Here is a 25584-nt window from a genome sequence, read left to right as displayed (position 1 = left end):
AAGGGTGATGATCATGGTAATGATAGAATAGGAAGACATAAATAATGTGCAAAATTAAAATAACATTTAACTCTTTTACTTGGACCCAGATGTCTTTAAAACAGATTGATTTTGTTGTTGCATTCTAGAATAACAGATGCCATGAGGAAAAAAAAAGATCCTGATATGATTAGATCATGTAGGTGAAAAAAAAAAGAAAAACCCTTTGTATTTATAAAAAGAACAAACAGTCTGCTTTCACACATTGCAGATTCTTTCCAAGCTGTTAGAGATACCTCAGAAGCAGCAATCATAAACATTATCTGACTTGGAAAAGAACTATTGGTTACTGTAGTTCTCAATACAAATCAACAATGAGGCCAACTACTGAATAACGATGCCTGTTTCTTCTTTCTCTTTCCTTTTGATAGTGAACTTGGTGAAACCAGGCAAGCAATAAGGACATATGATTTCACAATGAAAGTAAATAATGCGTAAAATTTAAAGGCTGAGGTGATGGTCTCCCTCCAGGAACTGCTTCAAAATGGCTTAAAAAGAGGTCTTAGATTAGACAAAATAGTTGGGTGGGAAAAGCCATGATAGTCCAACTGTAGATTACAGCCTGTTGTTGGATAGCTTGTACTATGCCTTTGCAAACAGATACAAAACAAATTTGAAAAAGAAAACCATGTCAATTTTTAAATACACGTGTCCAATAATGATCACACTATGTATACACCACCAACATAATCGATTATCTTGACATTTTCACTTGCTAATGCATCTGCCATGTTGTCAACCAGTATTTAAGCATTCATTTTGTATTTGGAGTTGGAAACGGATGGTAGAAATTTCATAATGTTCTGAGGAAAAAAATAGGAAAGAAATTCTCATTCTTTCAACAATCTACAGAAATGTCAGTTATGATTAACTTAGCACAGGGAGACAGAACTCACTAACAAGACAGATCTCTGTCAAAATACACATCAGTTTTGTTCACTTTGCCCACACATCAAATATAATTGTCAGTGTGATTAAGGAAGAGTATCCCATTACCATAGTTGTAAAGATTCTTAAAGGAAGGATTTACTATAACATTCTGAAAGCACAACTTACACAACATTAGAAAATTAATTTTCCTGAAGAGGGTACTAGAGGAAAGGCAGTATTACAGGAAGAATGAATTCCAATGTTGTAATTCCATTTCCACGAATCTGTTTGTGTTATGTTTGTAAAGTATCAGCTGTTTTTAGTTAGAAAAAATGTAAAGTTTGTCATTCCTTTGGTGAGCAAGATATGTAACTTGCATTTTATATAATTTGAATGAAAATAAATCTACCTTGTAGTCAAAAGCCAAGAAAAAATCATTAACATATCTCTCTGCTTACTCATTTTCACAAGTGTTTGAAATGTTCACATGATAGGATTACAGTAAATGCAGCCATTATAATAAGTGAGTCAATGTTTCCCTCTATTTTTAGATATAAAATAACAGATTACAAGCCAATCAGATTGAAATATTTCAGAGCTTTTTATTGATGTTAAACATACACAAATTAATTTTGTTTGTAGAAGTATTTACAATCAAGCATTAGACTGTTCCTTTGGTCTTATTACATCTTTTGTAGCTTGTGTAACTTCATTATTTATTCTTCTGGCAAGATTGTTTTATTTATTTGTTTTATATTGATGTGGAGAAAAAGAGTAAGGAACTTAGGGCAAAATGCATAACTAAGTATGGAGTATCACTTCATGAAATAATTCAGAGAAGGAGTCTATTGAGTTGAATTGAAAAATATTCAGGCATATCATGAGAGTTGCTTCAATATACACATGCATTCAATTGATCACCACTGAGCTATTTTGTTATAAGACTCAAAATTAGAACTGATTTCTCTATGATAGAACTTCCTCCATGTTGAGATTTCTATCCAGTAACATCCTTAGGTGCTTGACTTAAAACTTTTATGATTATTGTTAAAGTAACTACTCAGCCTATAAAGAAGTTATGCTGCTAATATATACACTTAGAGAGAAGTCTGTAAGCATACATTCTTTTATATGTCCAACATGAAATCTATGGTAGAACATGAATCCCTTCAATTATACAGAAGGAAGCAAAACAGGAAAATGGAAATTTATTTTAAAAAAAGGACACTAAAGCAATAGTCTGTCAAATATATATATATATACTAAATACAGATTATTTATTTAAAGTCTATTGGTTATCCATGTTATAGCTATTTCAGTATAAATCCTATGATTTTCATGCACTTTCTTTTTTAACTATTTTTTATTGTGATTAATAGAAGGGTTACATTATATTCACCAGATAGAAGGTGCATAACTTCACAAACATTGTGAAGTAAGTAGTTTTATTTACAATAGTTCCAGGGATACTTGGAAAAATGCAATAAATTATAGTTAACATTGTTGGCATTTTTAAGGATAAAAAAATGGGCTCATACCTATCAGTCTAATGATGTGATGACATTTTTCACATAGTTTTTTGAAAAGAAATTCAAAACCAACACCACTTTATCATCTATGGCTTATTCCTTAGTCATTGTTTTTTTTACAAAATCATATACTTAGTAATCTGTAGAGCTATGATTTAAACATAACATGAACTGGATTATAATTAAAACTCAAATTTAAAATTTCATGAAGAAAGCAAGTATTATTTTTGGTTCAATCCTGAAAATCAGGAGTAAGGATTTCAAGAAAACCTTCGTAGAAAGTGGAAGAGAAATATTGTGAAATGTGTTCAGAAATGTAGTGAAAAATGGGCTTGGAATAATTGTGAGGACAGGGATACTTAGAAATAGTGAGATTGGGGAGACATACTGACTAGTAAGAGTCTAGTCAGTATGCATGCAGGCCTAAGCATGTTTTCATCCAAGAGATAGCAGTGAAACACAAAGTTGAAATGTAAGTTCGAATCATAGCTTTATTAAAATATACTTTAAACTCTTAGCTAATAAAAGTGCATGAAAAATGTTGCATAAATTCATAAAACAAGAGACTTAAAAGAAATAATTATTTATCAACACTAAGACACATGGAACTTGTCTTCCTCATAGGAAGACAATTCCTTTTAAATGAGTGAAAAGTATGTGTATATACATATATATATATATATGTTTATGATATATATGTTCCATTACGCCAATGTTGCTTATCTGTTAACTTTGCCAAGGGGGGGGGAACTTCAGCTGTGTATCTGAAGCTATAGCCTAATATATCCTAATACATTCTTACAAATTTTCTTCCCTAGGTAGCTATAAAGATGTTATAGTCGTATATGCATGTTGTCCCTTGTAGAGAGGGACATTTTAGAAACAAAAAAAAATATGGAAAACAAACTACTAGAATGAAACATCAAAAAATGAATTTTTAGATCTCTTGGTATAAAAGTGTTTTAAAAAGTGGTTGGGTTTTTTTTTTTGACACTTTCTTTGTGCATCTAAGTTAATCAAATACCATGTGGATAGTATTTCCATAGCTATGTATGTGTAGTATGATGGGGCTAAATTTAAGAAGTGTTTTACAGCAGTATCTCAGATGCATTTTTCATTATAGGTAGAGTATTTAACTCTTAATTTGATGTACTTTTGCTGTAAGGGTTGTATATTTCATATTATTTCAAACAATATAATTTTATTCTTAATTTGTAAATATTATATATAAGGACATTAGAGCACCTCTGTGTAAACTCTTAGAAAAAGAATGATAGTTTTATATTTTTCTCCTGTTTAATGTTAGCTGCATGGTATCATTAATGTATTTTAAGCATGCATGTATAATATGTTAAAATTGATGTAGAAAGTCATGTATAAAATTTTACTTTCTATTGACAGGTGCATTTTTATGACCATTCCTTCATATTAAACTAATTGCAATTAGTGGAGATAAATGGATTGCCATGTATGAAATCACTAGGAGGAAAAAAAGCTGTACTTATATGGCTCAATGTCTCATGTCATGTAATATATGACTGTTTTGTCCATTATTTAAAAATCATATGTGTACAATTTTATTTTCTCATTACTGTCTTGGTCTTCCATAGTTCTTGATCTCTGTAAGATATACCATTTGTCAGTGAAATCACTGTGTATGTAAATGAAAAAAAAATATGTGTGTACCCTTTCTACAGTAATCTCTACCCCAACTCTCAGTATAATATCTTTCATAAAATGTTAACAAATGTTAACCTGAACACATAAATATCAGAACAAATTGTATCAGTGTACCTGGTGACCAAACAAAAAAAAGAAGCAAACAAATCAAAAACCGTTCTGAGTGAAGAAAGCTTCAGTCATTACTTTACCAAGCTTGAATATTGGTGTTATCATTGAGTTCAGAAACCAATACTTTCATTTACACTTATGTAGCTATTAATTCCCCAAATTGATATTAAAATGTTGTGAATCTATTAAAGCATAAGACACATTTGTCTTTTTTTTCAGGCAGCTGGTTTATTCTACTGTCAGTAATGATGTCCAATCTTCTGATCTCTGTTGGGATCAGGATGAGTATGACTGCCCGGTTAGTAATTCAGTAGACTTTATAAAGCACTTAGGGTCCAGGAGGTTCAATCCCTTCGGATCCAGGGCTGAGTGGGCCTGGGGTGACCGCAGCAAAGAGCTGCCTTGGGAATGGCCTCTTCCCAGGGCTCCTGTGAGGTGGGCCTGAGCTGAGTGGGGGTCTGATGGTGCGCCCTGCGGTCCCCGCAGGTGGCAAGCACAACGAGAGACATCCATCCCTTGCTGCTTCACTGCGACATGCTGAGCGCAGCCCAGGAGGCGCTCTACCTCCCAGACACCTCCTCCAGCAGCCAGCTGCAGAACGAGCCACACCCCATCGTGGACCAGGACCTCGTGGAGCTGCCAGAGGAGTTCGTGGTCCAGGTGCCCAAGGAGCACAGATTTCAGCCCAAGGTGCGGCCAATGGGGAGGTTGGGGGAGGAGGGGGCTGGGAGGGCTGGGAAGGGGCAGCTGGGAGGCTGAACCCCAATTATGTCTTCTATCTGCAGCCATAGTGGCAAGTGTTGACCTAGACAGATGCTTTAACAACGAATGCCTGCTCTGTGTTGGAGCCCCATCCTTATTTAGAAAGATCTAAATTAAGACTTATGGTTTCCATTAGAAATGTTTTCAAGTTATTGTAGGAAATTTAAAATAACCTCGTTTTTTGAACTGAAAATTTCATCTGCTGTAAAAATGTCTAATATTGTAAAGATAACCTTTATGTTTCTGACCATCTGCTTGTATTAAAAAAAAAACCTCATCAATGGAAAACAAGAATTTGAAAAGATTATGATGGAAACATTTTAGTTAGGAATTCTGCATAGCAATAAGCCTAATAGAGAAGCTCTAGTTACACAAGCAAGCTAACATCCTCATGAGAAGATTGGGGAGTGCTTAACAATTCTGCTTGTGCAGCTGGAAATTACATTGAGTGATGCTCAGCCCTTGAAACTCCAATATGGAACATTATATATTATATATAAGTTTTTCCCTGAAAAAAAACAATATTCTCCTGATACTGCATATTTGAATTTCTGGCATAACATTGAAACCACATATTTTATTCTTTTGCTTTTTCTAACAAGACCACAAACAGGCACTTGTACTTTTACCATTCTTCAAAGTATAACACTTAAATTTTTCCTTCTGTGGCACAACATTAAAAAAACCAAAAACTGGAAACTGAATGATAAGACTTTTGCCAAAACACAGACCACTGATCTACACAATAGTTTTCTGAAAACTTCTTATACATATCAAAATCAACACAGATACACAAAGGCACATGCATATACACTCTTGGAAATTTATCACATACTAATTTACTAGCAAATTTATCTTCTTTCAAAAATTCATAATGTCAAGGTATTGTATTTCTTACGTAACTCTTACTAAATAATTGGCTACTGTTCCACTCCAAATCATTTGTTTAATGAACCACAGCAGAAAAACACGGCAGAAAAAAAGGAAAATCAGCTTCTATGTTAGACAGAAGTAAAAATGCAAGGCAAATTTCATAAAAACTCATAAATGGAGACTAAAGCAAATGCCAGGGGATGTGAAGGAGCTTAGAGAGTCATGGTAATCTTCTGTGGCAAGGTGATACTTTTAGAAAGTTGCTTTTCTACAAAAGTAAATTTTCAGTGAGCTAGTTACTGAAGGTCATTTGAGACTTTTCCCCACAGAAATAATAAAGAGAAATAAGTAAATATTACGAGGGCATAATGTCTTCTCTAATGTGTTAGAAATAGGGAGGATACAGGTAGATTTCTTGGAAAGGTATTAAAAATGAAATTGAAATAAGAGATTCACATTATCCTGAGCTCTTTAAGTTGGAAAGACATGGAGAAATTCAAACAAGAAAATGTCAACGAACTCAATTCCTCTTTCCTTCAACTGCCTTGTTTCTCAAAATAAGAAGCACAGTATGTTATGGCATGAAGACACTATAAAAATATAACACTCAGAATCAAAGATAAATAGCAGAAGCTGATATTAATAAAATAAGCCTTTGAATGAATGTAATGTGAATATTACCTTCAAATGTTAATCCATCTTTTTTTTTTTTTTTTTTTGGTACCAGTGCTGGGCTTGGGCTCAGGGCCTGAGCACTGTCCCTGGATTTTCTCAAGGCTAGGGCTCTACCACTTGAGCCACAGCACCACTTCTGGCTTTTTGCCATGTATGTGGTACCAAGGAATTGAACCGAGTCTTTGTGCATGCTAGGCAAGCACTCTACCATTAGGCCAAACTCCCTGGCTAATCTATCTTTTTATATAGATATCCAACCAATCAAGTATTAGAATATATACAGTCACAATAATAATGAAAAATTCTTTTCATATATTTATAAAATATTTTGCCAAATTTTCCCCTTGAATACTTTTGAATCTTAACAGTTAATAGCATGTACAAGTTAAAGAACATGTGGAAATAAAGACTTCATGGTATAGTAACAAATCGTATAAAATCATCTCCAAAATGAGGTTTCTCTGATTATATTACCAATAAGAAGTATTAGGGCAGATTTTCCAGCTAAAGAATAGATTAAGAAAAAAAGAAAAAGAAAAAAGGAGAGAAACTTCCCTAGAAGCTAAAGGAATGTTAAGTATTTTTTCTCTAATTCTTTCTTTGCCTTATATATGATCTTCATGGGGTTGTATAGAAGTTCATTGAAAGTTTTACAAACAACAAACTACACATACTGTGAGACAAGTGCATACACATTTTCTCTTGGGAAATATGTAAAGAAGAATTTCTTGACAATAACTCTGAAAAATTACCCTATACTCAGAGTTCATTTTTGGAGCATCCAATATGCTTTTACAGAAGGCTTATCCATTCTTCCATTGTTTTGTGGAGACTCACATCTCTCTCTATGGTAACTTATTTCCCTTCTTCAGATTCTTCCGTTTCAATGTTTGTAGCAAGGAATATTTCTGTGATAATGATAAGCTAGGAGCAAACTCCATTTGTTTTTTTTTGATATTATTTGAAATAAAATCCATTCTTTAAAATTAGTATGTGCATATGGCTGGCTTTTAGATAATTCCATCATTCATTCTCCCTGCTCCCTAGTACTAGAAATTAAACTCAAGGATCCTACTGGTAGAGCCATTCCCATATCCCATTTTGCTTTATTTTTTTTTTCTTTTTACTTTTCCTTAAGGCTTTATGGTTTTGCCCAGGCTTTTCATAGACCAAAATTCTCCCATCCACTTCTGATTTACTGAAATATTGGGATTACAGTCATGTGCCACTAATTCTTACTCTCATCTCTTTATTTATTCTAACAACATGTATTTATTTACTTTCCAACAACAGTGATTTGAGTGAACTATATGCTAGGAATTTCACAAAATATCAGGATATCCGCAGCGGAGAATATTACCTGCATGTCTCCAGGAATCTGTTGTTTTATTGACAACAAGTACATTGTGTTAAATACCCAGTTAGCTTTTTCTTGTATTTTCTTTGTTCTATTTTATTTTTGTTCCGTTTCTTCTTTTCTTTTATTTTTTTTCCTTGCATTTCTTTCTCTGTAATACACACACACACACACACACACACACACACACACACACACACACAAACACACACACATATTGTCCTCTTTGTTGCTGGCCCTGTGACTTGAACTCAGGGCCTGCATGCTGTCCCTGAGCTTTTCTGCTCAATGTTGGTATTCTGCCACTTGATCCACAGATCTACTTTTGGGTTGTTTTGGTGGTTAATTGGATATGCTTATCAGCATATCATAGGCTTTCCTGCTTGGGCTGGTTTTGATTGGTACTCTTCAGATCTTAGCCTCCTGAGTAGCTAGGATTTCAGGCATGAGCCAATGACTGATTCCCAGCTAAGAAATGGCTTCTTAACAACAACAAAAAAATAGTACTTAAGAAGAGCTCATTTGTGTGCATTTGTGTGTGCATTCATGTGTGTGTGTGAATGTTTGGATGATTTTAATAATGCACAAATTTAATGGAATGAAGTGATCAGGAAATTCTGGTAGAATTTTTTTCCTTCATTACTAGTTATTCTGTTGTTCTTTGTTCCCTTTGCTCTTTGTATCAGTGATCATCCTTTCAAGTTATACCTCAGTCCCCTCTGTTACTGAACCAAGCATGAAAGACCATGTCTTAACTCTTAGTTCAGACTTCCAAGAAGTTTCATCCCCAGTAGGTGGATTCTACGCTGCCACTGGGATTTCCATGGCCTTGGAACGGGCTGGGAAACATACAGTAGCATCTGTGTTGGAATAGGCTGGGGGAAATAAAGTAGCATCTGTGTTGTATAGCAGTACATTGCCCAGACTAGGTTGGTTGAAGGAGGTGCTTTTGAAGAAATAGTGGCATTTAAGCAGTAACCTTACACACAAGCAGTTAACTCAGCACAAAGATCGATAAAGAAATGTACTGCTATAGACAGAGCAGTTAGCATCACACAGGCTTAGTTCAATGTGACTGATGCATAAAAATTTAAAGGATAATTTTCTCGTTTTAGCTTGGAAATGGCCTGGAGAGTTGGTCAAGACCTCTGATCAGGAAGAGCATGATATGGCATTGAGAAGTTTGACATTTGTCTGATAGCATTATAGGAAAATTTGAATTGATTTTACAGGAATTAAGCAAGGGAGAGTGAACTACTGTATAGGTTTCAAGATCTGATGGAGACTACTTTGGAGGGATAAGAGGAAAGTCAGGATGACTATGACTGAATTACATTATATACGTATGGAAGCAGAGTAACAATACCAACTATAAACTGTTAAAGTTGATGATTGAGAAGGGGTAGGCTAAGAAAGATTAGTTGAGGGGAAGAACTTGTTCAAAATACATTGTATGAAATTTCTAATGAAAAAGATAACAAGGGTATGAACTGGGTGCCAGTGACTCACTTCTGAAATTCTAGTTATTCAGAAGGCTAAGATCTATAGAGCCTGAATAGACTCATTCCCAATAAAGTGAAAATCTGTGCTAGATGTGCAGCTCCAGTTGTAAAGAACTAGTTGAGCTGAGTGCCCCGTGGCTCACACCTATAATTCTAGCTATTTGGGAAGCTGAGGTCTGAGGAACAACATTCAAATCCAGCCCAGACACTAAAGACTTTGAGATTCTTACCACCAATTAATCACTAGAAAACCAGAAGTAGAGCTGTGGTTCAACGGTAGGGCACTACCTTTTAGCTGAAGAGCCCAGGGACAGCAGCCAAGCCTAGAGTTCAAGCCCCACAAGTGACCAAAAAAAAAAAAAACAAACAAACTGAATGAGCCAACCAGAATATAAGAAAGCCTTGAATTCAAATCCTGGTGCTGGGGCTAAGGAAAGTTTGTTACATTGATTCAAATAAAGTTGATATATTGGTAGCTCTGACTCCATGTATGAATTGGGTCACTCATATAACCTGATATAGCGATATGTGATGGTTATTATATTGATGGTTGTGACTCAATGAGTGACAATTGTGAAGATGATGGAAATGGGGATTCCGTTCAGCAGTAGAACCTCTTGTTAGCATTCCCTAAGCTCTAAATTCAATCACTACTAAGCTGTCCTTTTCAAATAGTTGTGGTAAACATGCCTATCTGTAAATCAGGAGAGAAAAGTATAAACAGGAGGAAAACCAGGCTTCAGCTTTAAGAGACTAAATGATGAAGGCTTACTGAGTTAAGAGGGACTGCAGAAATGATAATGTAAGCAAGGAGTTCTTGAAACATTAACCAAACAATGAGCCATGGAATGAATTAATCCAGTATTTTGGCCCTAAATTAAAGACCTATGCTCAAATCTAATATAAAATTCTGAAAGAAAAGATAATTACAAGTGAAGTGCTGTTATTTGCTAGGTGCCAGTGACTCATGCTTCTTGTAATTATAGCCACACAGTAGGCTGAAATCTGAAAATCATGATTTGAAGTCTTCCTGGTCAAGAAATCCATAAGACTCGTATGCCCAACAGATCTCCAAACACCACAAAAAACAAAGTAGGTATGTAGCAAAAGTAATAGAGGTCTAGCCTTGAGCAAGAAAGCTTAGGGACAGTGACCAGGCTCTGAGTTCAAGCTCCAAGACTGGTACAAAAATGCTGTTTGTTATTGAATATAAGTTATTCTCATTAAAAAAAAAGAAAGGTAGGTAGTATTATTTTCATTCATTTTTGTAACCTTTTTTGCCTGAGTGTGATAAAATACTCTAAAACATCAAAACATCTGCTTGGGTTCACTCAACCTTTCCTTTACTTCCCATTAATACCTGACAGGGATACAATGCAGTCCAGATTAGATCATAATTTTGAGCTTTTCTGTCTCCTCAGTCCTAGACATATTTTATATTTATTCAATCCCTTGTAAAATGTTTTATGTCAAAATTTGGAAATAATCAGGAGACGCCTCTGCTCATATTTGCTTTCATTAACAACGGAAGATAGAACACACTTCAATAAAAAACAACAAAAGTAATCTCCTTGTGCCTTTGGAGAGTGCCTCAGAAATGAACTGTGATTAATCTCTTGCCTAATTAAAACTGATTATTAAAAGAGTCTATCCCTTGATGATAGTGTAAAATGATGCTTTATCTTTTGGAAGTGGATAGTATGCTTGTTGGTTAAAAGTCTCACAACTAAAATCTATACTCAAAAAAGGCAGAACTTCCTAAGTTACTGATCCAAGAACATCATTTCAAATGCCATCCAATTTTCCATATCAAGTATTAAAATAAATAATAAAGGAGTCTTGGAATGTGGCTGAGTGGTAGAGTGCTTCCCTAGCATGTATGAGTGATCCTCAGGATCACTTAAACAAAAAAAAATCTGGAAGGGCCACTGCAGCTCAAGTGAGAGAGTACTAGCCTTGAGCAAAAAGAGGCCCAAGGACAGTTACCAGGCCATGGGTTCAAGCAGCAGGGCTGGCAAAATAATTAAATAAGTACATAGATGCATACAGAACTACATAAACAATATAGCTAGGACACAGGTGAACACAAGGTCATTTGTTAGATGCCATGTGGTATGATTTGAGAATGGGCAGTCAGTTTCTTTTTTTTTAACCTTGTTTCATTGCCTTGAGAGAGCAAAATAGAGACACTAAAATAAGTGAAAATACTGAAAGGAGGATTTGTAGAATGCTTTATAATCTAAGAATGCCATGATTCTTACATTCAGTGATATGGATAGAAGGTTAGTGCTCAGCTTATTTTCTTATCACAAATCACTATCCTCAAACCACTCATACTTCACTAACATGGGCACCTGTCTTAGTGGGTCAGAGAAATGTATTTAGGTGTAAAAGGGCATCTAAACTGCTATGGGACAGACAAGTAATAAGTAGTCACGAACAGATCAATGAATTTCATCCATTTATTAGACAAACCATAACCCCTTCTCCTCTTCCTTTGGCAGAAAAGACATTTGTTGGTTAGAATAGCCAATATCATTAGCTCCTTTTATGTTTAGAAAAAAATTGGTAGAAGATTAGATCGAAGTGTTTTTCTTCTTCATTTCTGCATGTCTAGCTCTATTCTGAAAAGAGCTCCCCGTCTTCTACATTTGAATAGAATGATCTAAAATTAGTGGGTCTGTGTGAGAGAGAGAGAGAAACAGAGAGAGACAGAGACAGAGACAGAGACAGAGACAGAGACAGAGAGACAGAGACAGAGACAGATAGAGGAAGAGACAGAGAGAGAGTGCATGAATCTGAGGGATAAAGATTTCTATTTCTATCTGGCTCCTATGATTTTATGTAATTGATAATTCATAATTATTGGAAAATCTGAAACTTTGTTGCTATTGATATGTCTTTACTACTGTTGTTTATATTGACAATGATTTATCCTTCTGGCATGCCCTCATACTCTTACTCTCCATACTCCTAAGGTTATTTTTTTCTTTTTAAAGCTGGTTCTATTTTTGTTATTGCATTACAGTCTGAAGTGTATAGGTGAAGTCTAGAAATTGGTCAAGAGGGAAGGAGATGAAAGAAATTGTAACAAGAACAGAGATTAATGTTGCTACAGCAACAAAAACCCTCTGTTTTACAAGCTCAGCCTTTTGGATGGAACTCTTATTGCAGGAGAATAATATAATGTGGCCTTCAAAATGCTGTGTTAGCTTTCTTGTTTTATATGACACTATAATATTATTTTAAATAAAGTCCCTGTTCACATTTATCTGTGTCTTGAAGGGTAGTTGGCCAGTTGATTTCTGGTATAATTGATGTGCAAAATAAGTTCTTTACATACCATTCTTCAGAATTCTTATGAATACCTTGGGTCAAATTATATTTTTATGTTCATAGAAGAGTAAAAGGCTTGTTAAAAACTTGGTGAGGTGTTAAGGCTTAAACAAAACACTTTGTGGCCATAAATATGATTTCAAGAAAAATTTGGGGGGTCTTGTTCAAATAGTGCAAATATTTGAATAATGGGTCCAATTATGATTAAGATATTTTATGCTTGCTCCTCATGTATGTCCAGGAAAAGGTAATAAACTTCCATTTCTATTGACATCTTTCATCTCCATATGAAAGCATAACTGTCACTTGAAAATGTTCAAGAAAATGATAATTTATGGCAAAAGTTATGAATAATGAAAACTCCATGCAATATTTTATATCTATAATTTAATCAAAATGTTTTACATTTGTCATTTGTTTTACATCTGACACCTATCTATCTATCTATCTATCTATCTATCTATCTATCTATCTATCTATCTATCTATCAATCTACCTACCTACCTGTCTAAATATTCTGAAGGAGCAGATTTTAGAGTAGCAATGAGAAGTACTTTGCATGATTAATCAGTTACTTGGAAATCTCTTTATCTACTCTTTCCTCTAATTCAAACAATTTTGTGTTGGCACATATAGAAGACTTCCACTGTATTTGTAGAAGCATTAACCCAAAGTCAAATTGGAAAGGATGAGTAATATTGTTCATAGAAAACATTATTTGTCATGTTTGTAGCAGGAAGGGTTGAAAGATAGGTTGTAGTCATTTTCTTGGGGGTTTCATATGCTACAGTGAGATGAAGTACATAATTTTGCCTGTGGTGGGAATTCTTCAAAAGTTCTTGATTAGAGGGCCAGGAGTTTGACTTAGTGGTAGAGTGCTTACCTAACATGCACGAAGACCTGGATTCAATTCCTCGGTACCACATATATAGAAAAAAGCTGGAAGTGGTGCTATGGTTCAAGTGGTAGAGCTCTAGCCTCCAGAAAAGCCCAAGGACAGTGCTCAGGCCCTGAGTTGAAGCTCCATAACTGGCAAAAAAAAAAAGTTCTTGATGAGAGATATAGATTAGATCCTGCCAAAATTCTGTGAGAAAAGCTCCAAAAGAGGAAAAACTCAAAAGTGGAGAGATGAGTGAGGTTGCTGCTGTAACACAGAAGATAATGAGTGTCTGAACTGGGGAGCTAGCAGTGATAATGGAAGGAAGAAGAATGGTGTAAAAATGGAGTATTTGAACCTGGAAGACTGGGCTAGTAATTGAATGGAAGAGGTAGGGTTCCAAGAAGCATCAAATGTGCATAGGTGGGTGGGTAGTACCATTCACTGAATTAGGACATTAAGAGGAAGCTTTTTAGCTTTTCAGAAATAAATGATGACTTTTGTCCTAGAAATCTTGAGTTAGAGGTACAAGTGGGAGGCATAAACAGAGCTTGTGTCTCTATCAAGAGAAAAAGTTACTATTAGTGATAAAAGGTTGGGGGGTGAGATTTTTGGCAGAGGCCATTGGAGTGGATTTAGATGGCCTAAGCAAAGAACAGGAGTCACATTTAGAGAAGGGGAAAAACATTGAAAGCAACTAAATCATAGTTGATACAACTGATTAATTGAAATGACATCCCAAACTTTTCCTATCTCTTCCCCTCTAGCCACTTTTGCTAATGCTAATCTAGAGAAAGTGCATACATACGGAATAGGATGATGACAGTGTAAGTTAAATGGATGGGAAAGTGAGAGTTGTTTTGATTTTCACTGATAAATTACTGACTCAGTGACCTACAGAGAGCTGATACTATGAGGAGATCTCACCTAAACAGAAATATAAGGAATCTCAAGTACTGAGGCAAAGTGTTGCATCCTTCTTACTGGTGTTCAGAAGATATGTGCTTCAGTTAATCTATGAAATTTCCATTGCTTACTTACCTCCTCTCTGCTCCTGTTGTTAGATTTTTGTCTTTGTGGCCCTGGAGATCAAAACCCCTTGGTTTTGATTCACCTGTGATAGACAGATGCGCTACCACAGTGTTACATTCTTAGCCACCCCTTCCTACTGACTCTCAATTCAGCTTATTGATTCTGCCTATGATACCCCTGCTAATTGCCTGCAATTTGTGCAATTTAGAATGCAGGTTTTATCTATTACTTTTGTTTCTTGTCTTCTGGGGCAGGTTGAATATTCTCAATGGAAACAGTATGCACACTCTGCAGGTGTTACATTTAGGCTAACCCTATATCCTATTTTGTCTAGAGAGTCCCAAGGATGTGGTTATCTTGTAATCATCCTTAATAGTGTTCTTTTCAACCTTCGAATATGTCCTAAAGGAATAATATTTTTTTTTCTTTTTTGTCAGTCCTGCTGCTTGAACTCAAGGCTTGAGCACTATCCTTGGGTTTTCTCAAGGCTAGAGCTCTACCACTTGAGCCACAGAACCACTTCTACCTTTTTCTATGTACATGATACTGAGGAATTGAACCTGGGTCTTCATGCATGCTAGACAAGCACTCTGCCACTAGGCTTAACTCCTGGCCCAAGAGTAATAATTTTTAGAGTACACACAGTTATAATACAATGTCTCTCCTAGTCAAAAACTCCATCAATTTATGAAATTATATAAGATCTCATTTTTTATAATAATGAATTGACTAGACTATTTGTGGCTACTACCTTAAAGAGAAGTTAACTTGTAAAATAGACGCAAAGATAGTTTTACATAAGTATATGCATTGACTGCATTGAAATGTGAAAAAGTGGCATTTTAGTTTATCTTTATAGCAAAATGTTTCAGCCAGTGTGAACACATATCTTAAAATTGAAAAGTGAAAGTACTTTTCTTATTATTTTTAATGTTGTATATTAAATAAAAGGATTTGAAATCATCAACATTAGATTTTTATGAATACTTCTTGGCTGTGAATTCAACCTGTACTCTTCTGTACATTGAATTAAAGGGTTGGCAAACGATTCTAGTTTCTGAGGAAATTGGTGCTTTTAGTTTTCAGACAGACATAACTACAGGTATTTCTGAGCCAGGTTTGTAGAGATTTTGAAAATAATGAGAATTAAATTAAATCATTTTTAGCTACTAATTTAGATACCATCTGCAAAAAGGGACCAAAAAATACCCCACAACGATTCATGAATTATCCCCAAATCATTACTAGAGGTAGAGACGTGTAGTAAAGAAATCAGGAATAACATGATTTCATGTATGACATCTCTGACTATAATTATTGATTAGTTGTTCCCTAGGACCCAATCAAAACTAAATCTTTCCACAGGGAAAGATTTAAATGACAGAGTGACTGTCAGCCTGCACAAGGTCCTGGTGTTTGTGCCCAATATTACACACACACACACACACACACACACACACACCCCACCAACAAAATTTTACCATATATTTATTGAGTTTACGTTTTCTTCAAAAAACAAAGGAAAAAAGAAGAGATTCTATTCTTTTGTCTGTGGTTATTCAATGTGTATTGATTATTTCAGGTTTTATATCTGAAAAATTCCATAGCTCAGCTTGAAATCATGGGGAGATAGATTTTGCTTTTTTTAAAAAAAATTTGTGTTGCTGTTTTTAATGAGACAGCACATTGCCTCAGTACTCGAGATTCCTTGCATTTCTGTTTAAGTGAGAACTCCTTGTAGTATCAGCTCTCTGTAGTGTCCCAATAATTTTTAAATTGTCAGGAGATACAAAAGGTTAAGATTAAATGAATTGGACATAGGGAAAATTTCTTATTCATATAAGTGTATATATTACTGGAAGTTGGCAGGAGTTTTAAAAAAATGGATAACTATATGTACATGTAAATTCAGTAAGCAACTTACAGGTCTTGAGTTATATGTATATATTTATAACTTACATCATTGTAAAGTGCTTATAATGAGAATATGTGCCTTATTTATCATGTTTGGTAGATTTCTTAGGATTATCCAGAGCTCATGGTATTAAATTCATAAATGCTTCCTTATTAATTGCTATGTGTATATCAAAATGTCTGTGTTCTAGAGACCACTACTTATGAAAGCATAATATTACTGAAAAAGTGTTGGCATAGTGATATTGGCACAAATGTATGAGCCTGTTTGACAAAGAAAAGTAAAGCGTGTATGTTTGATTACATACTTTGTTTTTCTACAGCCCTGAATCTCAATAAAATAATGAGATGCTTTTCTCCCAACTGTACCCTATAGGCAACATGTTTTTCTTGTGTCACTTGCATTAGAGTCTTAACAGGCTGCATTCTGATTCCAGTTGTTTGTATCTAGGCTTTATGGAATCTGCTCACTCTTCCCTGGGGGCAGTAGTGGGAGAAGGTGGGGGAGGAAGGCTGTCTTGCATCATTCGGTGGAGGTCTCAAGGGCTCATTCAGGAACCTCAGTGGCTTGCTACATGAGCACCACAATCCACCTTTCAGGTGGAATGAAAATTAAAGGATGTTATTTCCTTCATCCAGCTAGCATTTGCTAGAGACCTATATTCTGAGTAAATAAATCCTATCTGTTGAAAAATGAGAGAAGCCTGAAGATTTAACCTTCTATAGAAATTGCAAACCAACAGGCAAAAATAAACACGCACACACACACACACACACACACACACACACACACGCACACGCACACCACCCCAAGAAGAGTCATACTGATTTACACTACCGCTGAAGGGATAAGGGACATGTTATCTAACTTATCTGTATTATCTTGTTCTTTGTTATTCTTGAGCATATCAGGAAGTCATTTTTACCACCAAATAGGCTTTTGTTAGCCTGTGAAAATATTATTTCCATATTCTGTAAGTTCATGAGTAGGGAAGAGATTGTCTTATGTTTCAAATAAAGGTGATGTGCTATATTAGAAGCATATGGAACAGATCTTTCTCCTCTGAGTTAAGTACTATTTGATTTCACTTAGGTTAGAAGTAGTATGCAGTTAACAAGCTAAAACAATATATTTATCAGAAATGCTGACCACTTCTCTTATAACTGATCTTGGAATCAGAAGCCATGCCTCTGTTCATTCAAAAGTTATTGGGTCACACACACACGTACACACACACACACACACACACACACACTCACACACACACACACACAATCACGTGCGCGCACACGCACTCATGAGAGAGAGACAGAGAGCGAAAGAGACAGAGAGAGAACTAGAGAGAAAGAGGGAGAGGAGGCAGAGAGAGGGGGGGAGGGAGGGAGGGAGGGAGAGAGAGAAAGAGAGAGAGAGAGAGAGAGAGAGAGAGAGAGAGAGAGAGAGAGAGAGAGAGAGAGAGAGAGAGAGAGAGAGAGAGAGAGAAACCAGAGTGCCAAAGAGCCAGAAAACCAGAGCATTCAGCTGAGCATGATTGCATCCAGACAGGAAAACTTTTGCATTTACAGCTGGGACAGCTATTTTCTTTATCTCCAAAGTGAAAATAAAAGCTTGTGTGACTTGGTGTGGCAGAGGGGGAAAAGAAAAAGAAAACTTTATCAGGAAGATCATTAATAACTTGAGACTTGCTTTGCAAGTCACAATTAGCTGCTCAACAGCTGTGACCTTCAAGCACTCCTCATTATTGTGGATCCTGTTGGTCCCTCCCATTGTAGAGCTCTTTTCAGAAATAGTTTCTCTGATATCATTGACCCCCCCCCAGGGGGCATAGTGAGAAATGAGTCTTCAAACACTCATTTGTAAATCTGCAGGATGTGTGTGTGTGTCTGTACATGTGTGTGTGTGTGTGTGTGTGTGTGTGTGTGTGTGTAAAGAACTCAGCTGATGTTTAATGCTTCTTTGTAAATCCAGCTGTTTGGTCAGTACCCAATTAGGATGAAGCCTTCTAGATGAAGGGGCCCCTGGAGGCAGCAGTGAGATTTAGTGGCCTCCAATACCAAGTAAAACTGTTGGTAATACAGGCTACGTTTATTTCTGTGTTTTTTTAAAGGTCTCAACACACATGCTTGCCAAACCCTGTCACGCACTATGTAGCATCTCATGGGATCACGAGAGATTTAGAACCTGCTGTGCTTTTGGCGAATGGTGCAACCCAAACAGAAAGTGGGAATTAGAGGAACTGTAGTGAAGTATGAAATGAAGGCTCAGTTGGAAAAGGAGGACTGGATTATTTTCAACGTCTTTGCCTCCGTTTCTCTAGATAGAAAAAACACGGAGTGTTAAGGGAAAAAAAGGGGGATTTGCAATCGAAGGATGAGGTAGAGAGCATAATCTCTCTACTCTGCATGCAGACTTAATTAGAGGGAAAAAAACTACCAATTTTAAAACAAAAGAATAAGCACATGAGCAAGAAGGCTGAGAAAATTTATTATAGGTGAAGAATCTTTCGGTCAGTTAAGGCATAGGATTAAATCTTATGTTCTAGCAGGGTTTTATTCACACACACAAGAAAAAATGTCTGTGTGTTGTAGGATTTGAACATGCACCCATAGGCAATTTCAACTTAAGATCTTAAATATATAATACTGTTGTGACTTGGCAAATGGAATCACTGTCAAGTCAGTGATAGATTTCTTGTTCTCACCTCCTTACAAGCCACAGGTCATATGACTGATTTAGATCCCTGAACCTCTCCATTGTCATTTATGGACTGGAATGTATGAGGTTTGATTTGATTCCTAAAATTCCTCAGCAACTACCTTAGACCATTCTTTTTTTGAGGAGTATGTGCATTTCTATGTCATTTCATAATTACTGTCCTTACTAGTTTCACTATCTCTTTGTTCAGTGGCTACAAATTGACACTATTGAATGAGACTTGAATTATCTTTTGTTTTTTTTGGGGGGGGATCCTTTCCTTTGTTCTTTGGCCCCAGACTCTTGTATGCTACTGACAAAATGATTTTTTTCATCCTTTTGTCAAAAAGTTCCATGACATTTTTTTCTGGTTTTTCAAACTACTCATATTTATGAGTTAGCTATAATTATTTTGAAATACAGGTTTGCATTCAAATACCTCAAGGGATTTCTTCCCCAAATAGCTTATAGCTGAGGAAAGAAATACTATGATGAATGAAATATAAATTTCTTATGGTGTGGTCATCGTTAGTATCTGTTAGTCAAATAAAAAAATGAAGCATAAAGAGATTAAGTTACATGTCTAAAGCAATAGCAGATAAAGCTATAAACCCAGAATATTTATCCTCAAAGTCTAACGTCTCTGTGTCCATACTGCATTTTAAACTACAAGAGCTGACCTAAGTAAAGTAACTTTCTTCAAGGAATCACAGATTGCTGTATGTTTTAGACAATAGAATTATTACCTGTATTCCTCCAAACTGGGTTATATGTAGACAAATTTTAGGTGGAATATTCGAGGATGTGGTATACTTTGTACTTAAAATCATTGTGCTTCCACGTGAACCCAAACTTAATGATCTATTGGACTTGCTAAAGAGACATATTTGTTAGTGCATATGGAGAAACTTACTGATTACTAGAACTAATTAGGAGAAAAATGAATTATCCCTGGGTATAGAAAAGAATGTGTACCTTAATTTCACTTGACCCTGGGAACATGAATTACCCCCAGTGAAAAATAAACTATTAAGACTTCTTTGTTTTCAGTGTTGTTATGATTCAGCTGGAGACATGGGAAGGTAATGATGCAGAAGGTTGGTGAACAGAAATGGCAAGGACAAAATTATCAGAAGCAGACTAAGAGGGGCATTCCAAAGTTCATAGAAACAGCTAGCACTTGGGAGAGTTATGGGAAATGAAAGATCTCCAGCGAGATGGGTAGAAGGAGTTCATGACCCCAGCCACAAGAAAAGCACTGAAACAGCACAATTACTCAGTCTTCGCTGTCTTTATTTGTTTCACCCCTAGTGAGAGTTCATCCCTGAGAGAAAGTGGCCAGCAGGTGAGAATAACTGTAAACAGCTGGCTGTTGGGGAGAGCGGGGATGAACAGATGCTGTTTTCCAGTGCAGTGTTTTATTTATTTATTTATTTTCTTAAGAGCTGGGCAAGTCACATGTAGTTGACTCATATAGCCAGACATTGTAATTTTTTTCCTATGATCTTTTTCCTATGGATGCTTTTTTTTAAGTCCTTGAAAGCTGATGACTAGAAAAAAGTAAACAGAAAAAGAACCAGAAAAAATGTGCTAAAATTCTTCAAGCAAAATGATTTGTTTTCATGTGTAGCTCTCCATACCTACTCCCTTCCTTACCTCCCCCAAAAAATTGGTAGAAGGAGTCTACTCAATTTGGTTACCTAGAGAGCATTTTCTCTCTACATTTCCAGAGGGACTTGTTATGCTAAAAGGAGAACTACTTCCTTATCCAAAGTTTCCAGAAGGGTCTTTATCTCTAAAGACAGGCAACAAACTAAGCAATATTAAGCCTTAAATAGGTAAAGAAGCATATACTTCTGCAAATATATACTTGCCCAGGTGGTTGACTTTTTGAAGCCATTTTTATCCTATATGTGCCTATGATTGTATTAGTGGTGCTATACTGTAGGCTTGAGGCAGATTTATCTATACCTGTAAACTCTAAATACTGGTTGTAAAGATTCTTTGTGTCGGATACATTTTTAATCCAATATCAATTTTTATGTAAATAAAAAAAAACTGAATGCCATTTAAATCTGGATAGTCCTGTAAAATAAATGGTTGGGCTAAAAGGAATACTTAAGATCATATCATCCAGCCAGCAGAAGTTAAAGCCTGGAGGTTATAGGAAACATTCTTATAATAACTAGAATGAACTTCAGTTAATTCATCCAGTCACATTTTTCCTCAAATTTTGTAGTTTACTATACATATACAAATTTTAAAGGAAAATATTATATTTTGGTCTTAGCTGATCAAATAAAATAATTTCAAAGAATCTTTGTATATCTAAATATCTAAAAAATGTTTTTAAAACATTCCTATAATTAGCAATTGTGGTTAATGTAGAAAACATAAAAAGACAAAACAATAACATGTAAACTTATGTAAAACTATTACAAATGCATATATCCATCTTTTTATGTATTCGTAATGGACTTTATAATGAACTTTATGAGTAGTTAGTGTGTGCTTTCCTTTCTTTTTTTTCATTGCAACTTTTTTCATATATTTTTATTGTAATTAATAGAAGGGTTACATTACATTCACCAGATGGAAGGTACATTACTTCACATACATTGATACCCTTTCTCATGTCTTGGTCCCCATTTCCTTCCCTCCAACCTCAACCTCATCTTGTTTATCCCCCTTTCCTATCCAATTTCAAATAACCAAATATGCATATATCCAATATATTAGATAAAGTGAAATACTGTAACAGTATAAGATAACCAAGGGACAGCAAAAAAGATGAGAGATAACATAGTACATTAAGGACAAAAATCACACATTATATGGCTTTTGTTTCTATATCCTAGAGGTCTTTTGATTTAACGTCATACTGTATGGACTTATGTATCTAGGTTTTGCTCTTCTGCAAATCTCTGCTAGAAAAGTCCAAGGTTTCTAGTGATTCTGGCAAATGAGGGAAACCATTGAGCTTTTGTTCTTTGAGTCTGGCTTACTTCACTTAATATAATTTTTTCTAAGTCTTTCCATTTCCATACAAATGGGGAGATGTCATTCTTTATGGCAGCAGCATAGAATTCCATTGTGTATAAACACCACATCTTGTTGATTCACTTATCAACTGAGGGACATCTGGGTTGGTTCCATATCTTTGATATGGTAAATAGTGCTGCAATGAACATCATTGTGCTAGTGGATTTAGTACGCCCTTGTTTCTGTACAGTTGGGTAAATGCCAAGTAGTGGAATTGCTGTGTCATAGGGGAGCTCTATGTTTAGTCTTTTGAGGAACTGCCATACTGCTTTCCATAGTGGTTGAAGGAGTTTGCACTCCCACCAGTAGTGTAGTAGTGATCCCTCCTGGCAACATCCCCACTAGCATCTGTTATTAGTTTTCTTGATCCTTGCCATTCTAACTTCAGTGAGGTGTGGAATCTTAGAGCTGTTTTGATTTGCATTTCTTTTATGACCACAGATGTTGAGCATTTCTTCATTTGTCTATAGGCCATTCTTATGTCTTCTTCAGAGAAGGCTCTCTTTAAGTATTTGGCCCATCTTTTCATGGGATGGTTGTGTCTTTGGAGATTAGTTTTGGAGTGATTCAATTTTTTGAGCTGTTGATATATTTTAGATATGAGGCCTTTGTGTGTTGTATGGTTAGTGAAGATCTTCTCCCATTCTGTAGGCTTCCTAATTAACTAGCTATGCCCTTTGCCATACAGAAGCACTGCAGTTTAATGCAGTCCCACTTATCCAGCCTTTCTCTGATTTGTTGTGTTTCTTGGTCCTTATTGAGAGAGTTTTGACCTGTCCCAAGGAGGCCGAGTGTGTCTCCTATTCCTTCTTGTAAAGTTTTCAGTGTATCAGCTTTTACCTGGAGGTCTTTGATCCATTTGGAGTGCAGGAAGACAAAGAAGGGTCCAACTTTAGTTTTCTGCAGGTGCTTAACGAGTTCTGCCAGCACCACTTGCTGAAAAGGCTGTCTTTCTTCCATTCTATTTTTTTTGTTGTTGTTGTTATTTTGTTTTTTGCCAGTCCTGGTCTTAAGCTCAGGGCCTGAGGAGTATCCTTGGATTTTTATCAAGGCTAGAACTCAACCACTTCAGCCTCAGCACCACTTCTGCCTTTTTCTATGTATGTGGTACCAAGGGGTCGAACCCAGGTCTTCGTGCATGCTAGGCAAGCACTCTACCATTAGGCCAAACTCCCACCCCCCATTCTATTTTTTTGGCTCCATTGTCAAAGTTTAGGTGGCCATAGGTCTGTGGTTTAATATCTGGGTCCTCAGGTCTATTCCATTGGTCTTCAGGCCTGTTCTTATGCCAGTACCAAGCTGTTTTGATAATTATAGCTCTGTAATAGAGTCTAAAGTTTGGTATTGAAATTCCTCCTGCGCTGTTCTTTCTGCTAAGACGTGTTTTTGCTATACGGGGTCTTTTATTATTCCATATGAAATTTTGGGTTGCCTCTTTTATTTCTTTAAATAGTGACATTGGGATATTGATGGGTATTGTGTTGAATTTGTAGATAGCCCTTGGCAAGATTGTCATTTAAACAATGTTGATTCTACCAATCTAGGAGCATGGGAGGTTTTTCCATTTTCTCAGCTCTGCTTTTATTTCCTTTTTATGGGTCATTGAGGAGATCCTAGAACAGAAATCCAACATTTTATGAAATTCAACAAAAAGGAGCACACAAAATACCAGCTTCTTTGGGACACAGCAAAGGCAGTATTCAGAGGAAAATTTATAGCTCTGAGTGTCTACAATAAGCAAATGGAAAAAGTGCAAACCAACAATTTAACATGGCACCTTAAGCACCTGGAAGAAGAGCAATAAACCAACCCTAATCCCAGTAGAAGGAAGCAAAATTTTAAAATCAAAGCAGAATTAAATGAATTAGAGTCCAAAAACTATAGAAAGAATAAACAAAACCAGGAGTTGGTTCTTTGAAAAAATTAACAAAATTGACAGGCCCTTAGCTGATCTTACCAAAAAACTAAGGGAGCATACCGAAATAAACAAAATCACAGGTGACAATGGTAATATCATGACAGAAATTACCAAAATCCAGAGGATCGTGAAGGAATACTTTTCAAACCTTTATGCTAACAAATTTCAGAATCTAGAAGAAATGGATGAATTTCTAGCCAATATTAACATACCCACATTGAACCAAGAAGACCTAAACCAACTCAACAGGCCCATTTCAAGCACTGAAATAGAAATGGCAATAAGAGAACTTCCACCTAAAAAAAGCCCACGGCCAGATGGATTCACTGCTGAATTCTATAAAGTCTTCAAAACAGAGCTCACGCCAATATTCCTCAAGCTCTTCAACGAAATTGAAAATTAAGGCTCTTTGCCAAACTCATTCTACGAAGCCTGTGTAACCCTCATCCCCAAACCAGACAGAGATCGATCAAATAAAGAGACCTATAGACCCATTTCTTTCATGAATATTGATGTAAAACTTCTCACTAAAATACTGGCCAACCGTCTTCAGCAGCTCATCAAAAAATTATACACTATGATCAAACAGGTTTCATCACAGGGAGGCAAAGCTGGCTGAACATATACAAATCAATTCATAGAATTCAACTCATAAACAGAAACAAAGACAAGAATCATATGATTGTCTCAATAGATGCAGAAAAGGCATTTGACAAGATCCAACACCCCTTTATGCTAAAAGCTCTGGAGAAACTAGGAATCCATGGAACAATCCTCAGTATAATAAAGGCTGTGTATGACAAACCCACAGCTAGCATTATACTTAATTGTGAAAAGCTAAAGCCATTTCCTCTAAAATCAAGAACAAGACAAGAATGCCCACTCTCTCCTCTCCTCCTTATCAGAGTATTAGAATTCCAAGCCAGAGCAATAAGGCAAGTAACAAGCATAAAGGGGATCCAAACAGGGAAAGAGGAAGTAAAACTTTCCCTCTTTGCAGATGACATGATTCTGTATTTAAAGAACCCTATAGACACCACTCTCAAGCTCCTTGAGCTGATTCAAAACTTTGGCAAGGTAGCAGGGTATAAAATTAACGCTCAAAAATCAACTGCCTTCCTCTATGCCAACAGTGTGAGGAATGAGGCAACAATCAAGAAAGCAACTCCTTTTGCAATAGCCTCAAAGAAAATAAAGTACGTAGGAATTAACTAAGAATGTAAAGGACCTTTTTGATGAAAAGTTTTCTTTCTTTTTAAAGAACATGCTGAAAACTTTAGACTTGGAAAGGGTTTGCCACATTTGGAATATTTTATGCTAATGTGCTTTCTATTTTGTGGCACTTCATATAGACCAGAAAGGAATTTTTTCG

General features: G+C 35.9%; 1 protein-coding gene across 15 annotated transcripts in view; it reads left to right on the top strand.

Moving 5' to 3' along the window:
- Nucleotides 1-25584, top strand: part of Adgrl3 (adhesion G protein-coupled receptor L3) — a 685889-nt gene that overhangs the window by 261267 nt on the left and 399038 nt on the right. For 14 of the 15 annotated variants that reach the window (XM_090343514.1, XM_090343521.1, XM_090343517.1 and 11 more), the window contains one exon: nucleotides 4716-4919. The exons of the other annotated variant lie outside the window; for it this stretch is intronic. In XM_090343514.1, the coding sequence (XP_090199640.1) occupies nucleotides 4716-4919 (204 nt within the window). The remainder of the gene's footprint in view (nucleotides 1-4715; nucleotides 4920-25584) is intronic. 15 annotated transcript variants of the gene reach the window in all.

This window comes from Megascapheus bottae, chromosome 13 (genome assembly GCF_031878675.1).
Source record: "Megascapheus bottae isolate mThoBot1 chromosome 13, mThoBot2.hap1, whole genome shotgun sequence".
NCBI classification, from domain to species: Eukaryota; Metazoa; Chordata; class Mammalia; order Rodentia; family Geomyidae; genus Megascapheus; species Megascapheus bottae.
This window is presented reverse-complemented; position numbering and strand designations above follow the sequence as displayed.